This window comes from Lampris incognitus, chromosome 2 (genome assembly GCF_029633865.1).
Source record: "Lampris incognitus isolate fLamInc1 chromosome 2, fLamInc1.hap2, whole genome shotgun sequence".
Taxonomy (NCBI): Eukaryota; Metazoa; Chordata; class Actinopteri; order Lampriformes; family Lampridae; genus Lampris; species Lampris incognitus.
Window position 1 is genome coordinate 14952327 of NC_079212.1, and position 24067 is coordinate 14976393.

At 43.5% G+C, this 24067-nt stretch overlaps 1 protein-coding gene across 2 annotated transcripts; it reads left to right on the plus strand.

Moving 5' to 3' along the window:
- Positions 1-767: 767 nt before the first annotated feature.
- On the plus strand, positions 768-24067 carry mapkapk2b (MAPK activated protein kinase 2b). Of its 2 annotated transcripts, XM_056273168.1 has the most exons (10): positions 768-1456; positions 16296-16435; positions 17093-17157; positions 17278-17357; positions 17659-17785; positions 18294-18369; positions 20301-20425; positions 21664-21749; positions 21853-21933; positions 22626-24067. In XM_056273168.1, the coding sequence occupies exons 1-10, from the start codon at positions 1223-1225 to the stop codon at positions 22767-22769; spliced, it is 1158 nt and encodes a 385-aa protein (XP_056129143.1). In that variant the 5' UTR covers positions 768-1222; the 3' UTR covers positions 22770-24067. The 2 variants fall into 2 exon arrangements, with proteins under 2 accessions (XP_056129143.1, XP_056129142.1); XM_056273167.1 differs by having other exon boundaries at positions 17093-17357.

Sequence of the window (24067 nt, forward strand, 5' to 3'; positions counted from 1 at the left end):
TGCAGTAACAACGCGATGATGTTTCACCACAGGGTCTCTGGCCTGTCACCACAGGGTCTCTGGCCCAAACCCCATTCTATTTCTTTTCTGTCACCTCAAATAAGGTCTGTGACTGACACAAGGAAAAGCCACAGACCCATTTTTTTCTGAGTTAAGTGCAAATCATTTAAAAGCATGCGTATGAAATCGGAATGCAGTAATTTTCCCCACAAGGGACCTATTGTTAACGAGATGCTTAGCCACCCAGCAGTTTTATACTGCACAACCTCAAATGACCTCTTCTTCTGCTTCTTCTTTTGGCTTGTTCCGTTTCCCACAACCTCAGAGCCTCACATTACCTACTGTTTCCACATTCACCTGAGTGATAATCCAGCATTTGACTTGTGGAGCACAGTTAGAAGGTGACCTCACCCCCGTGAGTGTGAAATACAAATCTTATTTGGAGATGTTAAGTGTTTTTTTTTAATGTTTTTTTTTTGTTTTGTTTTTCCAAATGGAAATAGGATTCAGGCCTAATTTTGGCCCACAACGCGACGCCATGGTTGGACCGCCGCACTTCAGGCGTGTCTCTTTAAATAATCCATCTGTTGTGAGAAGAGGAAGTGAAGTTTGTCAGTGTCACGTTTATCATCCGTGCACTTCGAAGTCCTCAAACGTGTATCCCGGTACCCAAACCTCCCGCCGAGGATCCCCGGTTTGTTTTTAATGCCCGGGAGAAACAAACGCAGAGCGATCCTAACAGATAGGAGGAGGAGGGGGGGAGAAGAAGAAGAAGAAGAAGAAGAAGAAGAAGAAGTCGCGTGTGTCGCGTTGCATTAACCGGCAGCGCTTCCTAATCTTTGATTTGAGCTCGAGGCGAAGCGCAGGTGGCTTCATTCAGGAAACGAAGTTCAGATAATGTCAGAAAGCCCGATAGTTTCGGGTTGACTCGTCCTATCCAAGGGCCAAGCGACAATGTTGCGCTTCTGCACTCTTCCCGCCGCTTGGTCAGTTGTCCAGCAAGAATTACAATAGAAGTGGGACGTTTATCCGCAAGCTGCCGAGATCTTTATTTTCCACCCCCCCAACCAGGACTTGGGTGCGAGCTGCCAAATGCTGGCAATTGGTCTTGCATGCAACATCATGCACGGACGGCGTTTTTGCAGCTAGAAGCCAGTTGCAGGATTATTTTCTTTCTTCCCCCCCCCCCTCAGCTATAGCCTACGTGCCAAAACAAACCAGAATGTTGACGAACCAGAACCAACCTGCATTCCTGAACCACCAGCAGCAGCAGTCACCAAATCTGAACATCACTCCTCTCTCCCTCTTCTGCGTGAAACCCCACAGCCTTCTTCAAATAAAGAAATGTGCCATCACCGACGATTACAATGTCACAAGTCAGGTCCTTGGCATGGGCATAAATGGCAAGGTGCTGGAAATATTCCAAAAAGAAAGTGGAGAGAAATATGCGCTGAAGGTAAAAACATTTTTGTTGCCCTATAGCCTACTTGTAAATCAGCAAATACTTGTTTTTTTTACCTGCAACGTTTCGTCTAGCGGTTGAATATAGAAAGGCCATTATTACGTTTTTTTAATTTAATTAGCTGTAATTGATACAGAAGCATGCTTGTCTCTACTTTTCTGCATGTGCTAGAAACGGTCAAAATAAAGTGAACCTAACACTGCAGCCTACAGTTTTGGTTTAAGAAAATATACATACACAATATAGATATAACTACACTGCTGTTATACCTGTAAACTAAATGACCCTTTCTGTACTTCTGCTTTTAAAACCTCCCTGTCTTTATGGCTAATCTGTTTTGGTTTCATTTTTCTGTTCCGTGTTGAAGTGAGTCTTATCCAGGATATAAATGAAAGGGTTTCTTTAAGCATGGCGGGCAGTGGACTGACACACTGTTCATATTTCAGCTGCATGGTGTCTACTGCTTTGATTTCACCCATTGGCTTCAATGAGGTTGTTTGGTAGAGAGTTTTGTAGGCTAATGCTGCAGCTGTCGTCCTCATTCCCAAATAACCGTTGTGTCTTCAGTAACTCATCAGAGAGGGAACTGACAAAAACATAACCTACCTCTGTGTTGTTGTTTTTTCCATTTAAAGCCATTTCAGGCATTGTTCCATCTTCATTATGTTTCAAGTTCACCTTACATTTGATTACAGTGCATTGCAGTTAACACTAGAGTCTATTGCTGTGGGGGCGGGGGTGTGTGTGATGGAGGTTCACTATGTTATTCTGGCTACTTTGGGTTTTTAACGTTATTTTTGAGATGTATTATGGCTTTCCTGGAGCATAAAATGACATGTTAAACTCAGGTAGGGGTTGATGAGTGATAGGGGTTGAACCAAAATAAGCAACTCCCCAGACTTCTGCATTCGGAAAAAGGCAAATGGAGCAGGACCGGCTTGTTGTTGTTGTTGTTGTTGTGGTGGTGGTGGGATGCCCTGTCCCACAAAAGACGTTACTTGCACTCACAGTCTTCCGCAAATTATACAGCGAATGCAGCAAACGATGTCCTTATGATGATAAATGATGACAGTATTAGACGTGTAAGCAAACCAAGTAAACATCGGTTTAAATTCTTAATCTGCCCAAATCTAATAGTGTTACTACGCTAAATGGTTTTGCATTAACAAAACAAGTTTTTGTCCTTTGCCAATTCCATACACATAGTCAGGGGAATTACCATTACATATCTGTTAAAACTGTGATCCCTGATATGCAGAAATTATAGAAATTGGATTTAGGAATTTTGGTAAAATAGGATAAATTACTAATTAAATTGTGTACAGTTGTGTGAAGTGATCAGAGCTTGGCAATGCTAACGTTGTCTTTATTTGTGCATCAAAGTCAGCTGTCCCTATTCTGCCTTGGCTAAAGGCCCATCCTATTTTATCTGGCTCACACAACCTTGAGGTGTCCCAGGCTGCCTGTCTGTTGTCACATGCTTGCACCAGTTTAGGGGAAAAGTTCAGTTAAAGATTATCCGGAGGCCTGTCAGCCTGCATGAATCGAATGTAAGCTGAAAGTAAAGAGATGTTGATCTCTACTCTTGGGTTTTATAAAGTCTGCTTCACACTGTCCTTGTGACGATAGGTCTCACGTCAAGTCCCAGTTTAAACCACCAGGAGAGATAATTGAACAAGGATGAGGTCCTCTGATATTACCTCAGTGCACTCCTCTGGGATTTATTAGTCACTCCTGAAGCGTGTGTGATGTGTCCCCACCTCCAGAGTCTCCGTTCCGATTGGTCAGTGTGGAGTAGCAGGCAGCATTTAGATTCAGAGTTGGATGGTGCCCCGATAGTACACTGGAGATGCTGACATCAGATCCTAATGAGGTTTTTTTACCCTCCAGGGGGCTGGTGGTTTTGTGGGATCTGGAAGTTATTGATGTAAATTGACATGTAAAATGTAACATCACATTATACTTATGGTTTATCTTTAATTTTTGAACATTTGGGGGTAATGATCTAAAAAAAAGAAAAGAAAAACATCTCACTATGGGGCATTTTCCCCATAGTGCAGCAGTCGGCTCTGCAGGTCGACCCAAGGTTTTTTTTAATAATACTTGGATGTAATAATGTCCAGCGACGTCTCTTCATGTCTGTTCCCGAAAGTGGTGTGTATTTTCTCTTTGCCGCCTGGCCTATCCACTGTTAGCCAGGGGTTGGGTGAGGGGGGCATGCCTGTGTCTAAAAGTAGCCTAGTGTGAGAGGCCAGAGATGACTGAAGGATTATTATTTCTCAGTGGGTACAGCAGCAGGGGGCATCATACACATAGCATATTCTCGGTTTTTATTAGGCAGCAAAAGTGTTTTGATGGATCGAGGCATCGGAGAAACCTCCAAATGAACCCCACTTCTCTCATGGTCTGTGTTGTCCGTATATGTTCTACAAGCTGTCCTCCAAAGTCTAGATAAATGGACTGCTTGTGTATCTCAGCATTGATACTCTTCTCCTTGGAGGTAAATAGCCCCCCCACCCCCCAAACGGGGAAAAAAAAACACACACACACACACCTATCAGTGTCTCATCCAGTATTCTTGCTGCAGTTGTTAGGTATGACTTCTCTTTTTTACTGTCAACAGAGCTAGAGCTACAGTGGGTTAACCTCATAAAATGACCTGAAATGGTATGGCTGGAAGGGGTAGAGAGCAAATTCGATAGCAGTGTAGGGTAGGGAGGTGCCGAGAATGCCAGTCAGTGTTAAGGCCCCTCCTGTCAGTGCTTTATGACAACACAGTTGGGCTCTAGGTTTGTTGTTAAGGTCAGAAACAAACCCTGAGTCCTTGATGTTTCTCAAAGCCCTAGAGCGAGTCAGTACGCTATCAGTTGCAATGTTGTTTTGAAAATCTCTTGAATTCCCATAAAAGTTGCGTGAGGTCATCTGGACACAAGGCTTAGACTAAACCTTGTGTCCAGATGAACTCATTCAACTTTTATGGGATTTCTACACTTTAATGAGCATGGATCGGGACATCTTGTTGAAAATGTTCTTACATTGGGTTTGAGATATTCTAAGCTCTATTTTTCCATAGTGATAATTCTTTGATTATTTGGTCAGTCAGAGTTTGGTTCAACCTACTGTCTTCCGGTGTGGGAAGATGGCTGCGTGAATTCACGTATGCAGAGGCCTCACCCAGTGCCAGTGTGGAAAGACAGTGGCACGAATTCACATTTGCAGCGGCCTCCCAGCAAACATGCCTCTTTGGGGCCCATGTGGGGCCACTGCGGGCAGGAACAGAGGGCCCACTGTGGGCAGCCCACTGTGGGCCCCGTTACCGGCATGAAATGTGGGGCACATGTGGGCCCCACACTAAAGGCAGCCCAGAGTGTGGGCTGAGTGTGGGCTGCCCACACTAAGCAGAGTGGGCCCTCAGTGGGACCCATTGTTGGCCCGCAGCATGCCCATAGTATGCCCACACTTTGGGCCGGGAGCAGTTGTCCCACATGGGCCCATAGTGCCCCATGTGTACCTGGTATGCTAGTGACATTTATTGACAGCCAGCTCAAACAAAAAAAATGAAGAAAATATAAATTATACGAAGAAAGAATTTATTGAAAATTGGAAACAATTGGAATTGAAAAACAAAACTATATACCAAATTAAATGCTTTTATAAAACAGAACAACAAACATAGAACCACATTTGAACACAATAAGAACATTAAATCTAAAAAAAAAACCCAAACATTAAATCTATTTATTTTTTGCTCCTTCTGCTCCTTCCTCCGTCTCTATCCCTGGCATTTCTGAGCCACATTTTGATGGCAGCTTCCACCTCGGATGCTGTGGCCCGGCTGCTTTTTGTCACAGCATCTGAAGAAAACAACAATTGAAATGTAAGTGCACAGTATGAGTTAGCCACAGGTGGAACATTTAATCTAGCCTGGGATTCCATTCACCTGTTGGGGTAGAGGCAAATCTCAAACAGAGATGTCTCGAAACCTGGGCGAGTAAGGCCACAATTATTTGTATTTGACCGTGTTTTTTTATTTAGGTAAACTGACGCTTTGATTGTTCCATGGACTCAGGCGGGGCAAAATTCAAATTAAACTACCCAAATCCAACTTCTTGGAGTATTTAAAGTAATGAGGATTGGCACCACCTCGTGACCAAGCCCAAACTGAACCAGGGCTATAGGCTATATTTACTTGTGTACTGCTAGAGTGATGGAGTGTGTCAAGTTCATTACTGCACACATGCACAACATGTCAGATGTATTGCAGACTACATGCGACTACAATAAGCTGCTGTGTGTGTATGTTCGCTAAATTTCTGATGGTTCAAAGTTATTAAAATTGTAAAGTTATGAGTAACAGTTAATCTGTAATTAAGTTGGTTAAAAAAACAGCATGAGCTGCTCTATGGGAACATTTAAGGGACAAAAAATTAACAAATAAACTAGTCTTCTTTCTCGTAACTATAATATGAAACAGCTGCGACAAACCAAAAAGTTCAGACGGTACTTGTCTTGTTGGATGGGCAGTTTTAGTTAAGTATGGGATGGACCGGTTATACCTTGGACAACTTGTTTACATTTTACTGTCATTTTTGCAGAGGTCTGACTATATGCAGCATTGGGCATGGGCGGTAAATAAAAAGTTTGAGTACCGCTTACGCTAAAGCAGTTGTAATGTTAAAACGTTTTAACTGTACTGTCAACAGGGGGTTGACCTCAAAGGTCAAAACTGCTGTGGGCCCCGCATGGGCTGACCCACAGGGGGCCCATGTGGGCTTACTGTGGGCAAGACCACAGTGGGTTGCCCACAGAAAACCCTCATGGGGGCCTCAAAGGTCAAAACTGCTGTGGGCCCCGCATGGGCTGACCCACAGGGGGCCCATGTGGGTTTACTGTGGGCAAGACCACAGTGGGTTGCCCACAGAAAACCCTCATGGGGGCCTCAAAGGGCAAAACAGCTCTGGGCCCCGGCCCCGCATGGGCTGGCCCACATGTGGCCCATATGGGCTTACTGTGGGCAAGAGCACAGTTGGGCTTGCCTACAATAAGCCCACATAGGGGCATCAAAGGGCAAAACTACTGTGGGCCCCACATGGGCTAACCACATGGGGCCCATGTGGGATTAGTGCGGGTTTGCCCCTGCCCACATTGCCGCACAGTAAACCCACACCTACCCACAGTGGGCCCGCATGGGCATGTTTGCTGGGCTCACCCAGTACCGCCCATGCAGTGTCTTTGTCCACATCTGCATCTAAGTTTTGCTTTCATTTGATGGCTGGGAAAGCTGGGCAGGCTAAGCTAACTGCTAGCCCATGCGGACCAGCAGTTCCAATAACACCGAGGGCGGTCTGGCGACGGCCTCACCTGGAATTGACTGGTGTTTTTGATGTCGTTGTGAGGAGTGCGGGGAGGTGTGTCGATGGTGTCTGGCTGGGAGAGCTGGCACAAGATCAGCTATGACAGCTTGGTCTGCTTTGTCTGGTGGGGCCGGGCACCACGCGCCCCTGCTTGGAGCTGCGACCGAGGAGGAAATGCCGAGGGCAATCTGACAGGATGCGGAAGTGGGGCGGGTTAAGCTAACTGCTAGCCCGTGCAGACCGGCGGTTTCGACATCTACCCTGGCTGGCGTTTGTTCCCATGGACAGTGATTTTTTTTTGTATGTGTTAGTTTGGAGATGTGTGTTCTTGTAGTTTTTGGATGTGTTTTTGTCTTTGTGTTGTACTGCTGTGGGCTGGGGAAAACGGCATTTCATTTCATTTCATGTACGCAAGTGTATGAAGTGAAATGACAAAGTGTTCCTGATTCCTGAACCTCATTTACCCGCTCTAACCTCCTGATAAGCAGTAAATAGTAGTAACCCTGGATGTAACTCCAGTTCTATGAGTACGGGCATTGCTATTGGTTTGCCCCGTCAAGGCTCTGCTTCGGCACCTGAGAAAGATCTTTGCACTCACTGCCTCATTAGACCCACACATCTGCTGCTTGTCTCCCTTTTAAACTAAGCAACTAAGACTGGGGCCAGCTGAGCTTGTGGTAAGAGGGCTACTTCTACAACACACTTCTAGAACTGGAGTTAAATTCAGGGTAACTACCATTTCTATGTCGTATGTGGACTGGCGGCCTGTCCAGGGTGTCTCCTCGCCTACCGCCCAATGACTGCTGGGATAGGCTCCAGCATCCCACGACCCTGAGTAGGATAAGCGGTTTGGATAATGGATGGATGTATGGACATGCACCACCCTCTAACGGGCTTCGCTATTGGTTTTCACCTGAGGCAAAGGCAGTTAGGAATAAGTGTAACTGTATCGTACCCCTTGTGGATTGCATCAAAAATACAGTGAGCGAGCCAATAGGCTTCATTTATGATGGGGACATGTTTCCACTACTTTTTGTTGTGGCCCATTTCGCACCCCACCACTTTTTGAAAGCCTTTAGTTAGTTGAACTTAATAATGAATAAAATTATGGTGGTGCATATCATGTCATTCAGAGAGACACCCAACATGCTGACTGATTGGTTAATCTAAATCGAAACACTTACGTTGCTGTTGTGCACTCTTATGTATGACGCAATAGTGTAGCTGTAGTTTAGACACAAACACACCCCCAGGGAGGTACCATCGTACCAACAAGTGATTGCCATCCACAATCTGTATCCATTTATTTATTTAAATATGGAGTTCCTGTATTCATTTAAATATCACTGGACAACGAAGATTTTGTTTCCTGAACACTTTTGGGTGTATTTTATGGATTTTGAGCTGCTGATCACGAAAATCCCCTTAAAATTTTCAAATCACATCCCATTTTGTAGATATAACCTATTTTTGTGATTTTCCATCATATTTTAATTATACTAGTATATTGCCCACAAAGCAAGCTGTTTTGGTCAGTCCAAGCATGCCTGGGCATACACTCAGTGTAGATGCTATGCAAATGATGTGTCATCATGCCTGGGCATGCTTAGTTAGGTTAGATGCTGGCAGACAGGCTATAAAAGCTGCTCACATTTACAGATGCTGTTTGGATGCATGTTGATGCACATTTTATTCAGGCAATAGCATAGTGAGTATACTTAACAATAGGATTTATTGTCTTCATCAAGATTAAATACAACAGAAATGTCTCGTCAATGTTGCAACAGCTGCTACACATTCTGTTACATCTGTGGCGAGTATACGCCTAAGGCTCAAAGATGCAGCATGACTGCACTTATTAAGAAAGCCTATGAGCTCTACTTGGGATGTAAAATTGGTGACCAAGAGAAACCCTGGGCTCTTCGCATTTATTGTGCAACATGTGCAGTCAACCTGAGAGCTTGGCTCAGAGGTACTTGGAAGTCAATGCCATTTGCGGTCCCAATGATATGGCGAAAACAGAAGGATCACATGATGGACTGTTACTTCTGTCTGACCAATGTATCTGGCTTCTCTACTAAATATGAAAAATCTATTGAATACCCCAATCTGCCTTCAGCCATAAGACCAGTGCCACATGATGACAGTTTGCCAGTACCAAAGCCACCAAAGACATGAAGTCTAGATGAGGCAGATGACGATGCCACAGCGCATGAACCAGATGTGGAAAATTCAATTCAATTGAATCCAATTTAATTTATCGTCATTAAAAACAATGTGCAGGCACATGTTAAAAATGAAATAAGGGCTGCGGCCTCGCCAAACAGTGCAAGACAGACATAGACAAACACAGCAAACACAGTATAAGATATACACAGATGAAGACCAAAAGCTAAAAATAAGTTAAAAAAGAGCACGAGTACAAAATATTTAAAAATATCTACAGACATCCAGTGGGTAACCAGGTTCAGGTACGCAACAGCTTGGGGAAAGAAGCTGTTGTTGAGCCTGGTAGTCCGGCCTCTGAGACTCCTGTAGTGCAGGGGGGAGAACAGTCCATGGTTGGGGTGGGTGGGATCTCTGCTGATGCCGAGACCCCTTTGAAGGCAGAGTTTGTGATAAATGTCTTATATGGCTTGGAGCTAGGTACTGTACCGGTGATATGCTGGGCCACATTGACGAGCCGCTGCAGAGCTTTTTGGTCTACTGATGTGCAGTTGCCTTACCACACTGAGATGCAGCTGGTCAGGATGCTCTCTGTGGTGTAGTGGTAGAAGTTGGTGAGAATTTTGGGGGATAGACGGGCGCTCCTCAGCCTCCTCAGGAAATGCAGGCGTCGTTGGGCCTTTTTCACAAGGGCCTGGGTGTTTGATGTCCAGGAAAGTTCCTCACTGATGTTGACTACAAGGAATTTAAAGCTGGAGACACGCTCCACTTCCACCCCCATTGATGTGTATGGGGGAGTGGCTGCAGCGTCTAGACCTCCTGAAGTCCACAATCAGCTCCTTCATCTTCTGCACACTGAGAACAAGATTGTTGGTAGTGCAGCATGATGTGAGGGGCTGAATCTCATCCCTGTAGACTGTCTCGTCATTGTTTGTGATACGGCCAATGACTGTGGTGTCATCTGCAAACGTAACTATTACATTTGAAGGGTGATTTGGCAGGCAGTCATGGGTAAAGAGGGAGAAAAGGAGGGGACTCAGAACACAGCCTTGAGGGGCACCTTTGCTGAGGGTCAGGGTGGAGGAGGTGTGGTCACCTAACCTAACAGACTGAGGTCTGTTGGTCAGGAAGTCCAGGGTCCAGTTACAAAGGGAGGGGTTGAGGCCAAGGGAGAGGAGATTGGTGGTTAGTTTGGCGGGGATGATAGTGTTGAAGGCAGAGCTGTAATCTATGAACAGCATCCATGTTAAGTTCAAAATGACACTGATCCAGATGTGGAACCCTTTATGCCTGGTTATCCTCATCTGACAACACAGCCAGAATTAAATGACCTGGTCAGGGACTTGGATTTGTCAAAAGCTAAAGCAGGACTACTTGGTTCAAGATTGCAAGGATGGGGTTTGGTGTCACCAGGTACAAAAATGTCTATCTTTCGGAACAGTCAAGAACATTTGACAAATTTCTTTACGCAGGTTGACAACCTCTGTTTCTGCACTGACATTGATGGATTATTCATGGCTTTGGGTTGTGTCCATGACCCACAACAATGGCATCTTTTTATAGATTCATTAAAGTTAAGCGTGAAAGCTGTCCTGTTACACAATGGCAATATCCACCCTTCAGTACAAATTGGCTATGCAGTACACATGAAAGAAACCTACAATAACATGGAACTGTTGTTGAAACACATAACGTACAACAATTACAACTGGAACATCTGTGGTGATCTACAAGTATTGGCACTGCTACTAGGAATGCAGCTCGGATATACAAAGTACTGTTGTTTCCTTTGTGAATGGGATAGCTGCGCTAAAGAGTCACATTCCATTAAAAAGAACTGGCCGCTCCATAAGCATTTCGTTCCAGGGCAGGAAAGTGTGGTGCATAAACCACTTGTCAACCCAACAAAGATATTTCTGCCTCCTCTTCATATAAAACTTAGATTGATGAAACATTTTTGTGAAAGCACTGAACAAAGAAAGTGATGGATTTCGCTGTTTGAGACAGATGTTTCCATGAATAACTGATGCCAAGATTAAGGAAGGCATTTTTATTGGTCCACAAATCAGACAGGTCATCAATGACAGGGAGTTAGAAGATCTGCTAGTGGGGCCAGAGAAAATAGCATGGAAGGCATTTAAGGATGTTGTTGACAATTTTCTTGGCAACTACAGAGCACCAAACTACATCGAGCTGCTTGATAACATGCTTAAAGCATACAAAACCATGAAGTGCAACATGTCATGGAAAATTCATTTTCTGCATTCAAACTTGGGACTTCTTCCCTGCTGATCTTGGTGCAGTCAGTGATAAACATGGTGAAAGGTTTCACCAGGACATTGTGACCATGGAAAAGAGGTATCAGGGCAATTGGAATCCATCAATGCTGGCCGACTATTGTTGGACACTGACACGAGAGGCACCAGATGCTCAGTATAGACGAAAATCAACTGCAAAACATTTTAAGCTCAGTTGAACTAACACAGTGTCATAGCATCATTATGAGAATAGACATGTTAAATTCAATAAAAGTTATTTTAATGTTTCTCCAAATTCCTACGTGATACAGCAAATCTGAAATTATTTTTGTATTCTGCTTGACATTGCCTATTATAATCTCAATTTTTTTTGAGGAAGCAAAACATTTGAAAAAAATGTCCAGTGTATTCATTAACAACGTCTTTTCTTTAAAATTTATATCGTTACTTTGAGGCAGAAACAATATAATAAACTATTTATATAGCGCGTTTCTAAACAAAGTTACAAAGTGCTTCACAGAACAGGATGAAATTAAAAATGACACATACCGAAATTGCAAGAGAATAAAATAAAAAGCACTAACAAATAAAACCAAAGAAAACAATTTGTTAATCAAACAGTTACAAAATAAGTAACAGTAAAAATAAAAACAGTATAAATAAATAAAAACAATTGTCGAACATTTGTAAAAGCTTTCATAAAAAGAAAAGTTTTAAGATGAGATTTAAAAGAAGCTAGAGACTTGGTTTGGCTTAGTTGAACAGGAAGAGACTTCCATAATGTGCGGGCTCTAATAGCAAAAGCCCGATCACACTTTGTGACAAACCGAGACCTGGGAACAACCAGCAGGGCTCCATCTGTGGATTGTAATGGTTGAGAGGGCATATACTAGGTCAATAAATTGGAAATTTAAGTAGGAGCAAGACTGTTTAAGACCTTAAAAGTGAGCAATAACATTTTAAAACTAATCTGAACTATAACGGGGAGCCAGTGTAGGGAGGCAAGCACAGGAGTGATACGGTCATGCCTTTTTCCCGATCAGCTATAAACAGAGTACACTTCCTGGCTCTCTTTCTCCTCTGTCTCCTGTGCCATTCTACTCTGTGCAGGGTCATGAACTTCTTCCTGATGATGTAACGGAGCTCAGCCAGTGGTGGTGTCTTCTCCTTGGTTGCTACTTTGAACTGCCTTGCCAGAGTCCAAAGCTCTTGCAGCAGTTGGTTGATCTTGTCTGCCCTTTGGTGCACAGTGTAGTTGGGTCTGGTAGTCTTGCCCTCTTCAACACCAAACCTCGCTACTGCAAAACTGACAATGATGGTTGCCATCATTAGAAGTCCTCTGTCTGCATCTCCCTTTGCTGTTGACATGATGATTCTGGCCACATTCTCGTCAAACTGGTGCCGTTCTCTGTGCTGGCTTGCTGGAAGTCACTTGATTCAACTCTGCTGAACTGCTCTGCTGGGAGCCAGAAAGCTTAGGACATGGAGGTTCTGGGCTCTGTGGGGTGTCTCTGGGCTGTGGGCTCCTCCTGCGTCTCACCAGGAGTGGATCCTGTGCACTACGCTGCTCGCCTCCACGCCAAGCATTTAATTCCGGCCTGATGGATTTTAAGGCCGTGCTCATTCTTGCAGACCTAGCAGCAAATGCATCTTCAAGTTGTCGTCATTGATAGTCCATTTGCCAAGGTCATCATCATTAGGTCCATCCTGTTGGGGTGCTTATTCTCTTGGTTTCCCCTGGGGGAATATCGCTGTGAGTTTCTGTAGCTTTTTTTGGGGGGTTCTTACTCATGAAAGATGCAGGTTGGGCTGCTACCCCTTCCTGTCCCAGTTGCTGTCTTTCTGAGCTGTCAGCTGTCTGTCCAGTCTAACCAGCATCTCTCCTCCGCACATGTCCAAGCCATCTCAATCTTGCCTCTCTTGCTTTGTCTCCAAACCGTCCAACCTGAGATGTTCCTTTAATATCTTCTTTCGGCTTATTCCCTGTGTCTCAAGGGTCACCGCAGAGGATTTTACAGTTTCTATCGGTACCCTGTGAGGGTACAGCACCAATGGCGGCCATTGTTAACCTGGGTCTTGATCAATCCAGTATGGAGCCTCGACCGATCTGGTATGGTCTTGTCAATCCACATACTGATTTGGCAAAATTTTACGTTGGATGCCCTTCCTGACACGACCACCCAATTCTGTCCTTCTTCATCACTCCCAATGAAAATCTTAGCATCTTCAACTCTGCAACCTCCAGCTCCGTCTCATGTCTTTTTGTCAGTGCCACCGTCTCCAAACAATACAACATAGCTGGTCTCACTACCGTCTTGTAAGCCTTCCTTTTCACTCTTGCTGGTACCCTTCTGTTGCAAATCAATCCTGACACTCTTCTCCACCCACTCTACCCTGCCTGAACTCTCTTCTTCATCTCTTTCACACTCCATGTTACTTTGAACAGTTGACCCCAAGTATTCAAACTCATCAAGCTTCATCACCTCTACTCCTTGCATACTCAGCATTCCGCTGTCCTCCCTCTCATTCACGCATATGTATTCCATCTTGCTCCTACTGACTTTCATTCCTCTTCTCTCCAGTGCATACCTTCACCTCTCCTCAACCTGCTTCCTACTCTCTCTACAGATCACAATGTCACGAACATCATATTCCACGGAAACTCCTGCCTGATCTCATCTGTCAACCTGTCAATCACCATTGCAAACAAGAAAGGGCTCAGAACCGATCCTTGACGTAATCTCACCTCTACCTTGAACACATCCATCATTCCTATCCCACACCTCACTACTGTCACACTGCCCTCATACATATCCTGCACCACTCTTACATACTTCTCTGCCACTCCTGACTTACAATACCACACCTCCTCTCTCAGCAACGTGTCATATGCTTTCCCTAAATCCACAAAGACACAATGTAACTCCTTCTGACCTTCTCTATACTTTTCCATCTACATTCTCAAAAGCAAACATTGCAACTGTAGTGATCTTTGCTGGTATGAAACCATACTGCTGCTCACTAATCAATACTCCAATGCTCCAAGCCTTACTCCTCTTCTACCTGGTGTCTTGCATACACAGTATATTTACCTTAATTCTCTCCATGATCAGCCAGCTCTCTCCCTTTACTAGTCATAGTGCCAACATTTAAAGTTCCAACTTTCACCTCCACAATCCTTCCCTTCCTCTTTTCCCGCTTCCTCTGGACATGCCTTCCCCCTCTCCTTCTCCTTTGTCCAACAGTAGCATAGTTTCCACCGGCACTCTGCTGGCCAACAGTACTGGTGGCGGTCATTGGTAACCCAGGCCTCAACAGATCTGGTATGGAAATCTGATTCGTGATCCACATCTTTGATTTGGCAAAGTTTTTACACCAGATGCCCTTCTCGAGGCAACCGTCCCAATTTATATCTGGGCTTGGGACCGGCACTAAGAATGTACTGGCTTGTGCATCCTCAGTGGCTGGGTTAGGGCCTGCTACAGTCGTAGCATAGACAGGCCCTGTTTCTTACACTGTCAGGACCACTGAGGACATTGTCTGGAGGAGACATAATGACCAACAGCACCTGTGGAAAGTCCATCAATGGTTTGTGCTGCAGGTCAGCCCGGACCAACCCACACTCACCCGGAATGTACCGTGTGCTATGGAGCCTGTTTCTTGTAAACCCACTTCTTAAGCTTTTTCAAAGACTGGACTGTCCCCACTGCCCACACTGACGTCTATTCCTGTTGCAGCCAGTGTGGATTCGCCAGATGGCGGTACTGTCTACCGCTATCCTCAAAGAGAAAATGGGGCCTCCCAAATGCCTAAATTCGTAGTTTGTGACATACCCAGAATAATGGGGCAGAATAATCCCCGGGGTTATGTCAGGGTCTGAGCAGTTTACCGCATTCCATTAGTTAAAAAAGAAACAAAACAAAACAGAAAAAAACATAACAATTGTGTTACTAGAATGTGAAACAGACTGAAATGTTATATTGTTTATTGTGGAATGGTTGCATAGTTAAGGTGAAATGTTTATGATTATGTAATTTTGACAATAATTGGACGGTTGTTTGTTCCAGTGAATAGTGAATGCGACACGTTTTGGTTACCCATGTTGTGTTTGAGGCCATGCTATTTGCCTTATTGTTTCGATGCGTTTGTGTGTGTGCGTGTGTGTTTATGGGTTCGTGTGTGTTTATGGGTGCAGTGTGTTCATTAATTGGAGAGTTATGTCATATATTGTGATTTATGGCCTATTACTGACACCTGTTGTGAAGAATACCACATTATATGTAACAGTCGCTAGAGGGCACACTTGTTGTGTAAGGTTAAATGAAGTCTGTCTCCCTCTAAATACTGAAGAAGACACAATAGCTCCCGACATGCTTCAGTGCACTATTTCACCATGATACCGTCCAGTCATGGAGCAGCAGGATGTCTTGCTTGGTGCAGGCGCCTCTCAGGGGGGTGAGGAGGGTGTATTTTGATAACGTGTAAGACAGAGCTACTGAGCCTTGAATTACAGATGGCTAGACATTCCTTACATGAGCTTTTAAAAAAATGGTTGATTTTTGTAAAAAGCAAATAAGTACAATAGGTCTTGTCATTCAAAAGTACAGTGATAGTATGAGCTAAACTTTGATACTGCAACATCTGGGAATTTGTTCTTTTTCACGTGATGGACTTGATATTTGTTATGATAACGCAACAGAAAAATACAAACATGGCCACGTTGCTTGTTCAAATAAATTGCTGTAAGCAGTATCTAAATATATCATTGACAACAACTTGTGCTGCTCTCTGTGGCCTCTTTGTTTTCTCTTCGTGTGCTGCAGTGTTTAGCCTCTCCATTCAATCAAGATGGGTCTTCCTTTGACCCAGAAAGAAAAAGTACAACAACAAAAAAAATCAAATAAAAGCATAAAGATTATCAAAACGATTGTGTTAAATAGCACTTGGCTTTCCACACGTCTCTGTATGGAAACCTAATTCAAAACAGTAGGCAGGTTTTGTATTTTCATTGGTTCACGTTCCTGCCAGTCTTGCTCACGTCACCGTCTCTCTCAGATGCTGCAGGACTGCCCGAAGGCCAGGCAAGAGGTGGAGCTCCACTGGAGGGCGTCCCCCTGCTCCCACATCGTACGCATCGTAGATGTTTATGAGAACCTTTACCAGGGCAGGAAGTGCCTCCTTATTGTTATGGAGTGGTGAGATTCACAAACACAAACACACAGTTACACATACTGTACACGCACACAACAGCTTAACACAGGCTTGGGTTCACAAAGCGTTTCCGAAACTAATTCCACATGTGGAGGAAAAAAAGTAGGTTAGCTGTGAAGGGCTCCAGGGGGTTTTGGCTCTTATTGGGTCAGTAATTCTTGCTTCCGGCGCCGTTTGAACTGGCCTTTAATGTCGCACTTTCAAACTGAAGCGTGAGCAAGTGATGAAATAAAAAGAAAGCCAGAGAGCATGTTGTTTCATATACAACAATATAGAGAAGTCTGCAAGGCAGACACACCTTGCATATAATAATGTTATGCATGTATCTACATATTTTCCACTGCATAATGGGCAAGTTGTCGTGGTAATACCTTGTGGATTTTTTTTTTGGCCCTCAATCACACTGTTTTTTTTGTTTTGTAACTTTTCTATTTATCAGTTAATGACTAGCTCTTGGAACTGCTTGTGCTTCACACCACTGCTAATTTTTAATGCCAACTTGGGGATTTACTGAGCCAGGGAGCTGTTTTGCTGTAAAAAAAAAAAAGAAGAAGAAAAAAAAAGTCAATTTCCTATCATTCCTTCATACATACTCAAATCTCATCTAATTACTGTGTTTTTTCTAATGCTGTCGTTTCCAGCATGGATGGAGGGGAACTATTCACTCACATTCAAGACAGAGGGAATCACGCATTTACGGAGAGAGGTGAAGAGATGTATAATCCGGTCTACCGTCATCCGTCATCCTGTGCTGATTGTACCATTCTCCAGTTTTCCCCCCCTTTCGTAACCATCCTCATTCCTTGCCACTCCCTTTTTGATTTAGAGGCTTCTGACATCATGAAAAGTATCGGAGAAGCCATAAATTCACTGCATGACATCAACATCGCTCACAGGGACATCAAGGTAAAAGGTTTCTGTGTAGTAGCTGCATAGGAAATAAAAACAGTGTTAAAGAAAATGATGGGGGCAATTAATAAAGTGTTGGTTTCACTCAGATGTTGAGAAAAGACCACACACACACACACACACACACATGCTTTTTATTATAGTCATTTTCTCTGTATTCAGATATCTGCTGACTTTTTAATCATTTTAAAATGGTATTTTATTGCCCTGAATCCAGTATGATTCATTGGTTTAAAAAAGGGTGCTTTTTCAAACACATCACAAAAATCGGGCGTTGCCATTTTATTGTGTCTTCCAGCCAGAGAACCTCCTGTATACCTCCAAAATGCCAGACGCCCTCCTCAAGCTAACTGATTTTGGATTTGCCAAAGAAATCACCACACTCAACTCTCTGGCAACACCGTGCTACACTCCTTACTATGTCGGTAAGGACACCAAACAGGAGCTCTCAAACTAAACGCTTCTTCGTCGTGTTAACTTCTGTCTTGCAGCTCCTCGTCGCCGTGCAGAAAATGCATATGTGATGAAGAACACCTTTTTTCCTCTCTCAGCATGGAGAGCTTTTAACACTTGAAAATAACTTGATTGGGCCAATCCCACAGAACATTTTAGTTTTCTCAAGCGTTAACCCCTTTAACTTTACCCGGTCTTTGCAGTAAGCCCTTTCCCTCGGGGAATACTTAAACACCTATTTACTCTTCTATGGTCTACTTCCTGTGGGAACCATTAATGTTGGCCAGTTATATTTGGTTTATAAGAACCTACAGTCTGGTGAATAGCCCGAGAATCACTCAAGGTTCAATGACACTTTTTTTCTATATATAGGTTTTGTTTTTGTTTTTTTCAAGATTCATTCTAAATTATCAGATGCATTTATGTATATCAGACTTAATTTTCTCTACATGGAAAACAATTTCTTTTTGACACTGGCAGCTCCAGAGGTCCTTGGTCCGGAGAAGTACGACAAATCCTGTGATATGTGGTCTCTGGGCGTCATCATGTATATTTTGTAAGTCAAGCAGATATAATGGAAAATGTTAATCACTATTATTAGTGATTTCATAATATACTGTGTGTTCACGATAAACATTTTTGATTCTTACACAATGGGCCTCATGCAAGAACATTTTCTGAAGTTTCTCACACTTCTCTTGAATCTGTTCTTGTGACAAGTGCTCAAGAGAAATCGATGTTGGATTCACCTAACGGTCCAAACCGCACAATTTTTTTCTTATACATGCACCTTGAATGTTTAATGCCACTCAACTGGCAGAGTTAACACAGTTTTACGACGAATATATAAGAACAGCTGATTTTGACTGTCTTGTGGAAGAAAAAGAGAGGAAAAAACTACCTGGTGGAGCTGAAAAAGCTGATCAGGTGCTACCTTTACACTGAAACAAGCGGCCACAAACTGATCTAAACTAGAAGAGTGCACTCTGTAGAGCACAGATCCCCGCCAGGCACATCTCCCCTTCTCCTGTGCTCGCACTTGGTGACAAACCACCCCTTTTTTCGCCTACCGGGATGTGCGACTCGCATCTACGGTTGACTCAAATCGGGTAGCAACAAAAATATGCAATACTTCCTGTTTTAACCGCAACCTAGAGGAAATGGTTACTTTATAACTTACGCCTTTTTCCAATTATTATCAAAATACTTGCAATAACTTTTGATCATATCACTTTTTCGATCTGAGCCAACCGTAGGTGTGAGTCACGCATACTCAAGCGTAAACGGTTTAACCACATTTATTATATTATGAAAATAAAGACAGAGGTTATTGTTTTTGGGTCCTCCAGTTCTCCTGTGCTGAGATCAGCAGTGAATGATTTGCTGACTTTTAAAATACAATCGACTTCTCGTTTACTTTCAAGACTCATACCCGAATACATAATGTTTTGACACTGTCCCTGCCCAGTCTAAGTCCACCTTAGATGTGATCGGGCAGTGACAGAGAGCAGCGTTGGTCGAGTGAGCTAGAGAGTGAATGAAGAGAGGGAGCGGTGGTAACGAGAACAGTTTTCAAAGGTTTTGAATCACTGCAACCCATGAGAGGTTCTCGATCATGCAGTCAACCATGCAAACAAAACTTCAGGTTGATAGGCCCAGTAGTATGTGAGATTAGCCACGGACCGACAAACACACACCCACAACCTTTAAAAGATGGTAAATCTAAGTGCTGCTGTCAGAACTGACAAAAAGAAAAAAATATTTTCCAGTCGGGTCTAACTTTTAGACCCGATTTTATTTCATCTGAGTCACCAATAGCATTTCTGCACCATTGCAAATACAAATTCCCAAATTTCAAAATCCTAAAATAATCTAAACAGGACTATGAAATGTGACTATGGATGGTTTGGCCCACTATATTCTTATTCATCCTTCCATTAGTCTTAAATGTGGCTTTCATGATTTTCAATATTAAAACCAGATTAGGTAGACTAATGATAAAATGGACTTCTTCCTCTTCCTCTTCAAAAGACATGGTTGACTAATGGGACTGTTCTGCACATTCAGGTATCTACTTCTCATACATTGGGATTATTTTTTTCGGCATTTTTCCGCCTTTATTTGACAGTGACAGTAGAGAGACAGGAAAGGCAGGGAGGAGAGAGAGAGAGGGGATGGCATGCAGCAAAGGGCCTGGGCCAGATTCAAACCCAGGGCTCTGTGGTAAGGCCTCTGCCTTGATTTACTGTACACGCTCTATCAGGTGAGCCACCTGGGCACCCCCGGCTCATAAATTTTGATTGTATGAACAACCAAATCCAAAATTAATGAATGCCACAAGGTTTCCCAAACAGCTCTAGCACACTCTTTACAAAATGGATCTGTGTAAGCAAACGATTCCGGGATGAGGCCTGTTGTCATCTTTCAGGTTGTGTGGTGGCAATGTCCTCTTGCTTATCAGGCTTTTCTTCACTGTCTTCTCCCAAGGCTTTGTGGATATCCTCCATTTTACTCCAACCATGGCCTGGCAATATCCCCAGGAATGAAGAGACGGATACGCAATGGGCAGTATGAGTTTCCAAACCCAGAGTGGTCCGACGTATCTGAGGAAGGTGAGAAAAAGGCATGCCAGACGTTTCAGCCATGACACTTCAATTTGACATTGTCACTTATAGTTGATGAATGTATGTTCTGGTAGCTGTCACGATTAAAAAAAGATTTTATAAGACTGGATTAACTTCATTTAATGCTGTAGGGAAATTAATCATCATCATGGTGATGATGGTGATGGGGATTTTGATAACCACAAGAACAGGATAACTGAGAATATCGTTTGAAGGCAGATGATACAGACGGGTGTCAAATTAAATTAAATACCAACATAAAGTGTCTTAGATTCAACAAGTCTCTGAACTCTACTGGAGGGATGGAACACCATTCTTCCAAAAGATATTCCCTCATTTGGTGTTTTGATGATGGCGGTGGAGGGCGCTGTCTAACACATCGGTCCAACACTCCCATAGGTGTTCAGTTGGGTTGAGATGTGGTGACTGTGAAGGCCATAGCATATGATTTACATCATTTTCATACTCATCCAACCATTCAGTGACCCCTCATGCCCTGTGGATGGGGGCATTGTCATCCTGGAAGAGACCACTCCCATCAGGATAGAAATGTCTCATCATAGGATAAAGGTGATCACTCAGAATAACTTTGTATGGGCGTCCGGGCTGCATGGCGGTCTATTCCGTTGCCTACCAACACGGGAATCACTGGTTCGAATCCCCGTGTTACCGCCAGCTTGGTCGGGCGTCCCTACAGACACAATTGGTCGATTCTGCAGGTGGGAAGCCGGATGTGGGTATGTGTCCTGGTTGCTGCACTAGCGCCTCCTCTGGTCAGTCGGGGCGCCTGTTCGGGGGGAAGGGGGAACTGGGGGGAATGACGTGATCCTCCGATGTGCCACATCCCCCTGGCGAAACTCCTCACTGTCAAGTGAAAAAAGGCAGTTCACGACTCCACATGTATCGGAGGAGGCATGTGGTAGTCTGCAGCCCTCCCCAGATCAGCAGAGGGGGTGGAGCAGAGATCAGGACTGCTCGGAAGAGTGGGGTAATTGGCTGGATACAACTGGGGAGAAAAAGGGAGGGGGGATCTGAAAAAAAAAAGAATAACTTTGTATTGATCTGCAGTGGCCCTTCCCTCTAAGGGGACAAGTAGAGCCAAACCATGCCTAGAAAATACCCCCCACAGCATAACAGAGCCCCTAGACCCCCTCACTGTAGGGGTTAAGCATTCAGGCTTTCTTTGTCACCCATTAAGCTAACAGCATGCTGATTTCTTGTTTCAGCCAAGCAGCTGATACGTGAACTACTAAAGACTGAGCCCACCAAGAGAATGAGCATCACAGAGTTTATGAACCATCCCTGGATAAACGTAAGAAGGCTTTAGTCTCCCCCTAAAAGGAGCATCCACCACCTGAGTTAGATGTTTAGTGAGATTTCATGAACACTCATCCATATTCTCCTAATTTTCACAGCAGTCAATGGAGGTACCACAAACGCCGCTCCATACCAGCCGTGTGCTCCAGGAGGAGAAAGATATCTGGGAAGAGGTCAAAGTGAGTAGAGGGGCTTTCATGTTTGTCTTGCTTAGTAATCTTGCAGCTCTCATTCCTTTGCTTCTGCAGCCTTACGCTGTGTTCAGTGAATAAAGCAGTTGTGTGACAGGAAGCTGGTGTCAACAGCAAATGCGGATATTGCCAAACCTTACGTTTGTGCAACTTTCAAACTTTTACTAGAAACTCGCCCAATGCACTGGCGCATTCCCCAGCTATCTCTTAAGTTTGTAGGCCAGCAACTACAAATAACTTCTCTACCACTGCCTAATCTGTATTCAGTCTAGCTGTCACTAACTGTGATGCTACGTAGCTGCTTACACGCATGGGCATGAAACCTGTTGAACTTAGACAGCGCTTTCCACTGGAAAGTCGAATATTTTTCTTTTAACTTGGTGAAGCTCTGGCAAAACAAGGATGCTCACTTAAAGCCATCTTTGAAGCCACGCTGTTTGTTTCAGTGTGGAAAAAGGTGCTGATGTTTGTGCGCATGTGTTTTCTGAAGGGAAGGGGGCTTGCTTCTTAGTAGCACAGTGATGCTTTTGATGTCATGCCAGTGTACATACGTGTACGCAGCTGTGAACGAAGAATAAAATCCATATGAAGTTGCTCAAAACAAGATGTAGTCATCGTGAAAACTGTTTTCCTCATCTTGATTGCTTTATTCATAACGGGTTATCTGTTGTCCTTGTCAGGAGGAAATGACAAGTGCACTGGCAACGATGAGAGTGGACTATGAGCAAATCAAAATCAAAACCATTGAAGACTCGAGTAACCCCTTACTCTTGAAGAGAAGAAACAAAGCGAAAAATGCCACAGTACAAACCCCAAGCCTGTGACAGGACACCTTAGGGCAATCTTACTCACACAGTCTCTTTTGAAAACCTGGATCTGGATCTCTGTAGCGCTTTTCTCCTCTTTTTCTCTCTCTTAGCACATGCATTTGAAATCAAGCAAAAAGAGTCACCCAAGACTTGCGTCCAAAAAAGCTTTCAGGAAACTATGAATTGTGAAGTGGTTCAAAAGTAATATTGCCAATTTGATGTTTTGTTTTGTGTGTGTGTGTGTGTTTTTGTTTTTGAAAATGTGTTTTCAGTCATTTTTATTTACTTTTGGCTACCTTATATTTTGGGGGAACTGTATTTTTGGCCATTAAGTATAAGTTGGTAGTTAGATGTGAAGATTTTATTTGCGGGTTTACAATTGTCACTATAACATCATTTACAGAGCTGCAGCTTTTTCTTTTTTGTTTTTTTAGCCGTTTACTACTTGCCAGCGTAACAGTTCTGTAACTAATTTACCATCAAAGTGAGGTTTTTCATGGTTTGCCACGTTTCTCAAATTGCATTTGCTTATTCACGGGGTACTGTAAACCGTATCCGAGAGCTCATAAAGGAAAATGAAATGCATTCTCTTCTGTGCACTGACACATACTCTGTACATGCACTGATTTGGACTCAAAACACCTGGGAGGAAACCAATATTTGTACAGTAGCATGTCACTAAATCTCTCTGTTGTGGATGTACATAGTCATTCACATTTCACATCAACAGTACTCATTTTTTTGTGCATTGTGAGTTTTGTTGCCATTAACAGTTTTACATTAATTTTAGGTTACAATGATAGCTGCTGTCGAGTGTGTTTTTCATTGATGGTTGCGTAATGTTTATTTTGGTTCGCATGCCCTAAAACAGGGTTCTTAATTCACCCCAGGACTTTTTTGAGACTGACATGAGGATGTTGTCTTGAATGTCTGCCAGCGTCATTCTTATGCATTATTATTATTATAATAAGCGATGCCTGATTACTTGTCTGTATGCCGATGTCATGCAAGCTTTTCCCCCACTCCGTCAACAGTGGAAATATTCCTGCCATTGTTGTAATCCATTATGAAATGGTTGTGATATCGTCCTCGTAACACTGACAGGTCATACGTGGCATTCTTCATGCCTGCCATGCCTATGAAGCAGATGGTAATCACATTTGTTTTGGTGTCACTTAATAAACCTTGCCAATAACCATACACGCTTCTGTAGTATTCCTGCTGTGTGAAAGACATTAAACGTGTGGCAGAGCTCAGGGAAGAACTATATATGAAGGGACCAGTTCCGAGATGAAACGTTACTCCTTATCAAT

Coding starts and splice junctions, on each gene's coding strand:
- mapkapk2b (XM_056273167.1), top strand. CDS start 1,223: ATGTTGACGAACCAGAACCAACCTGCATTCCTGAACCACCAGCAGCAG. Junction 17,786..18,293: donor CTACACTCCTTACTATGTCG/GTAAGGACACCA, acceptor TGACACTGGCAG/CTCCAGAGGTCCTTGGTCCG. Junction 20,426..21,663: donor GTCCGACGTATCTGAGGAAG/GTGAGAAAAAGG, acceptor TTCTTGTTTCAG/CCAAGCAGCTGATACGTGAA.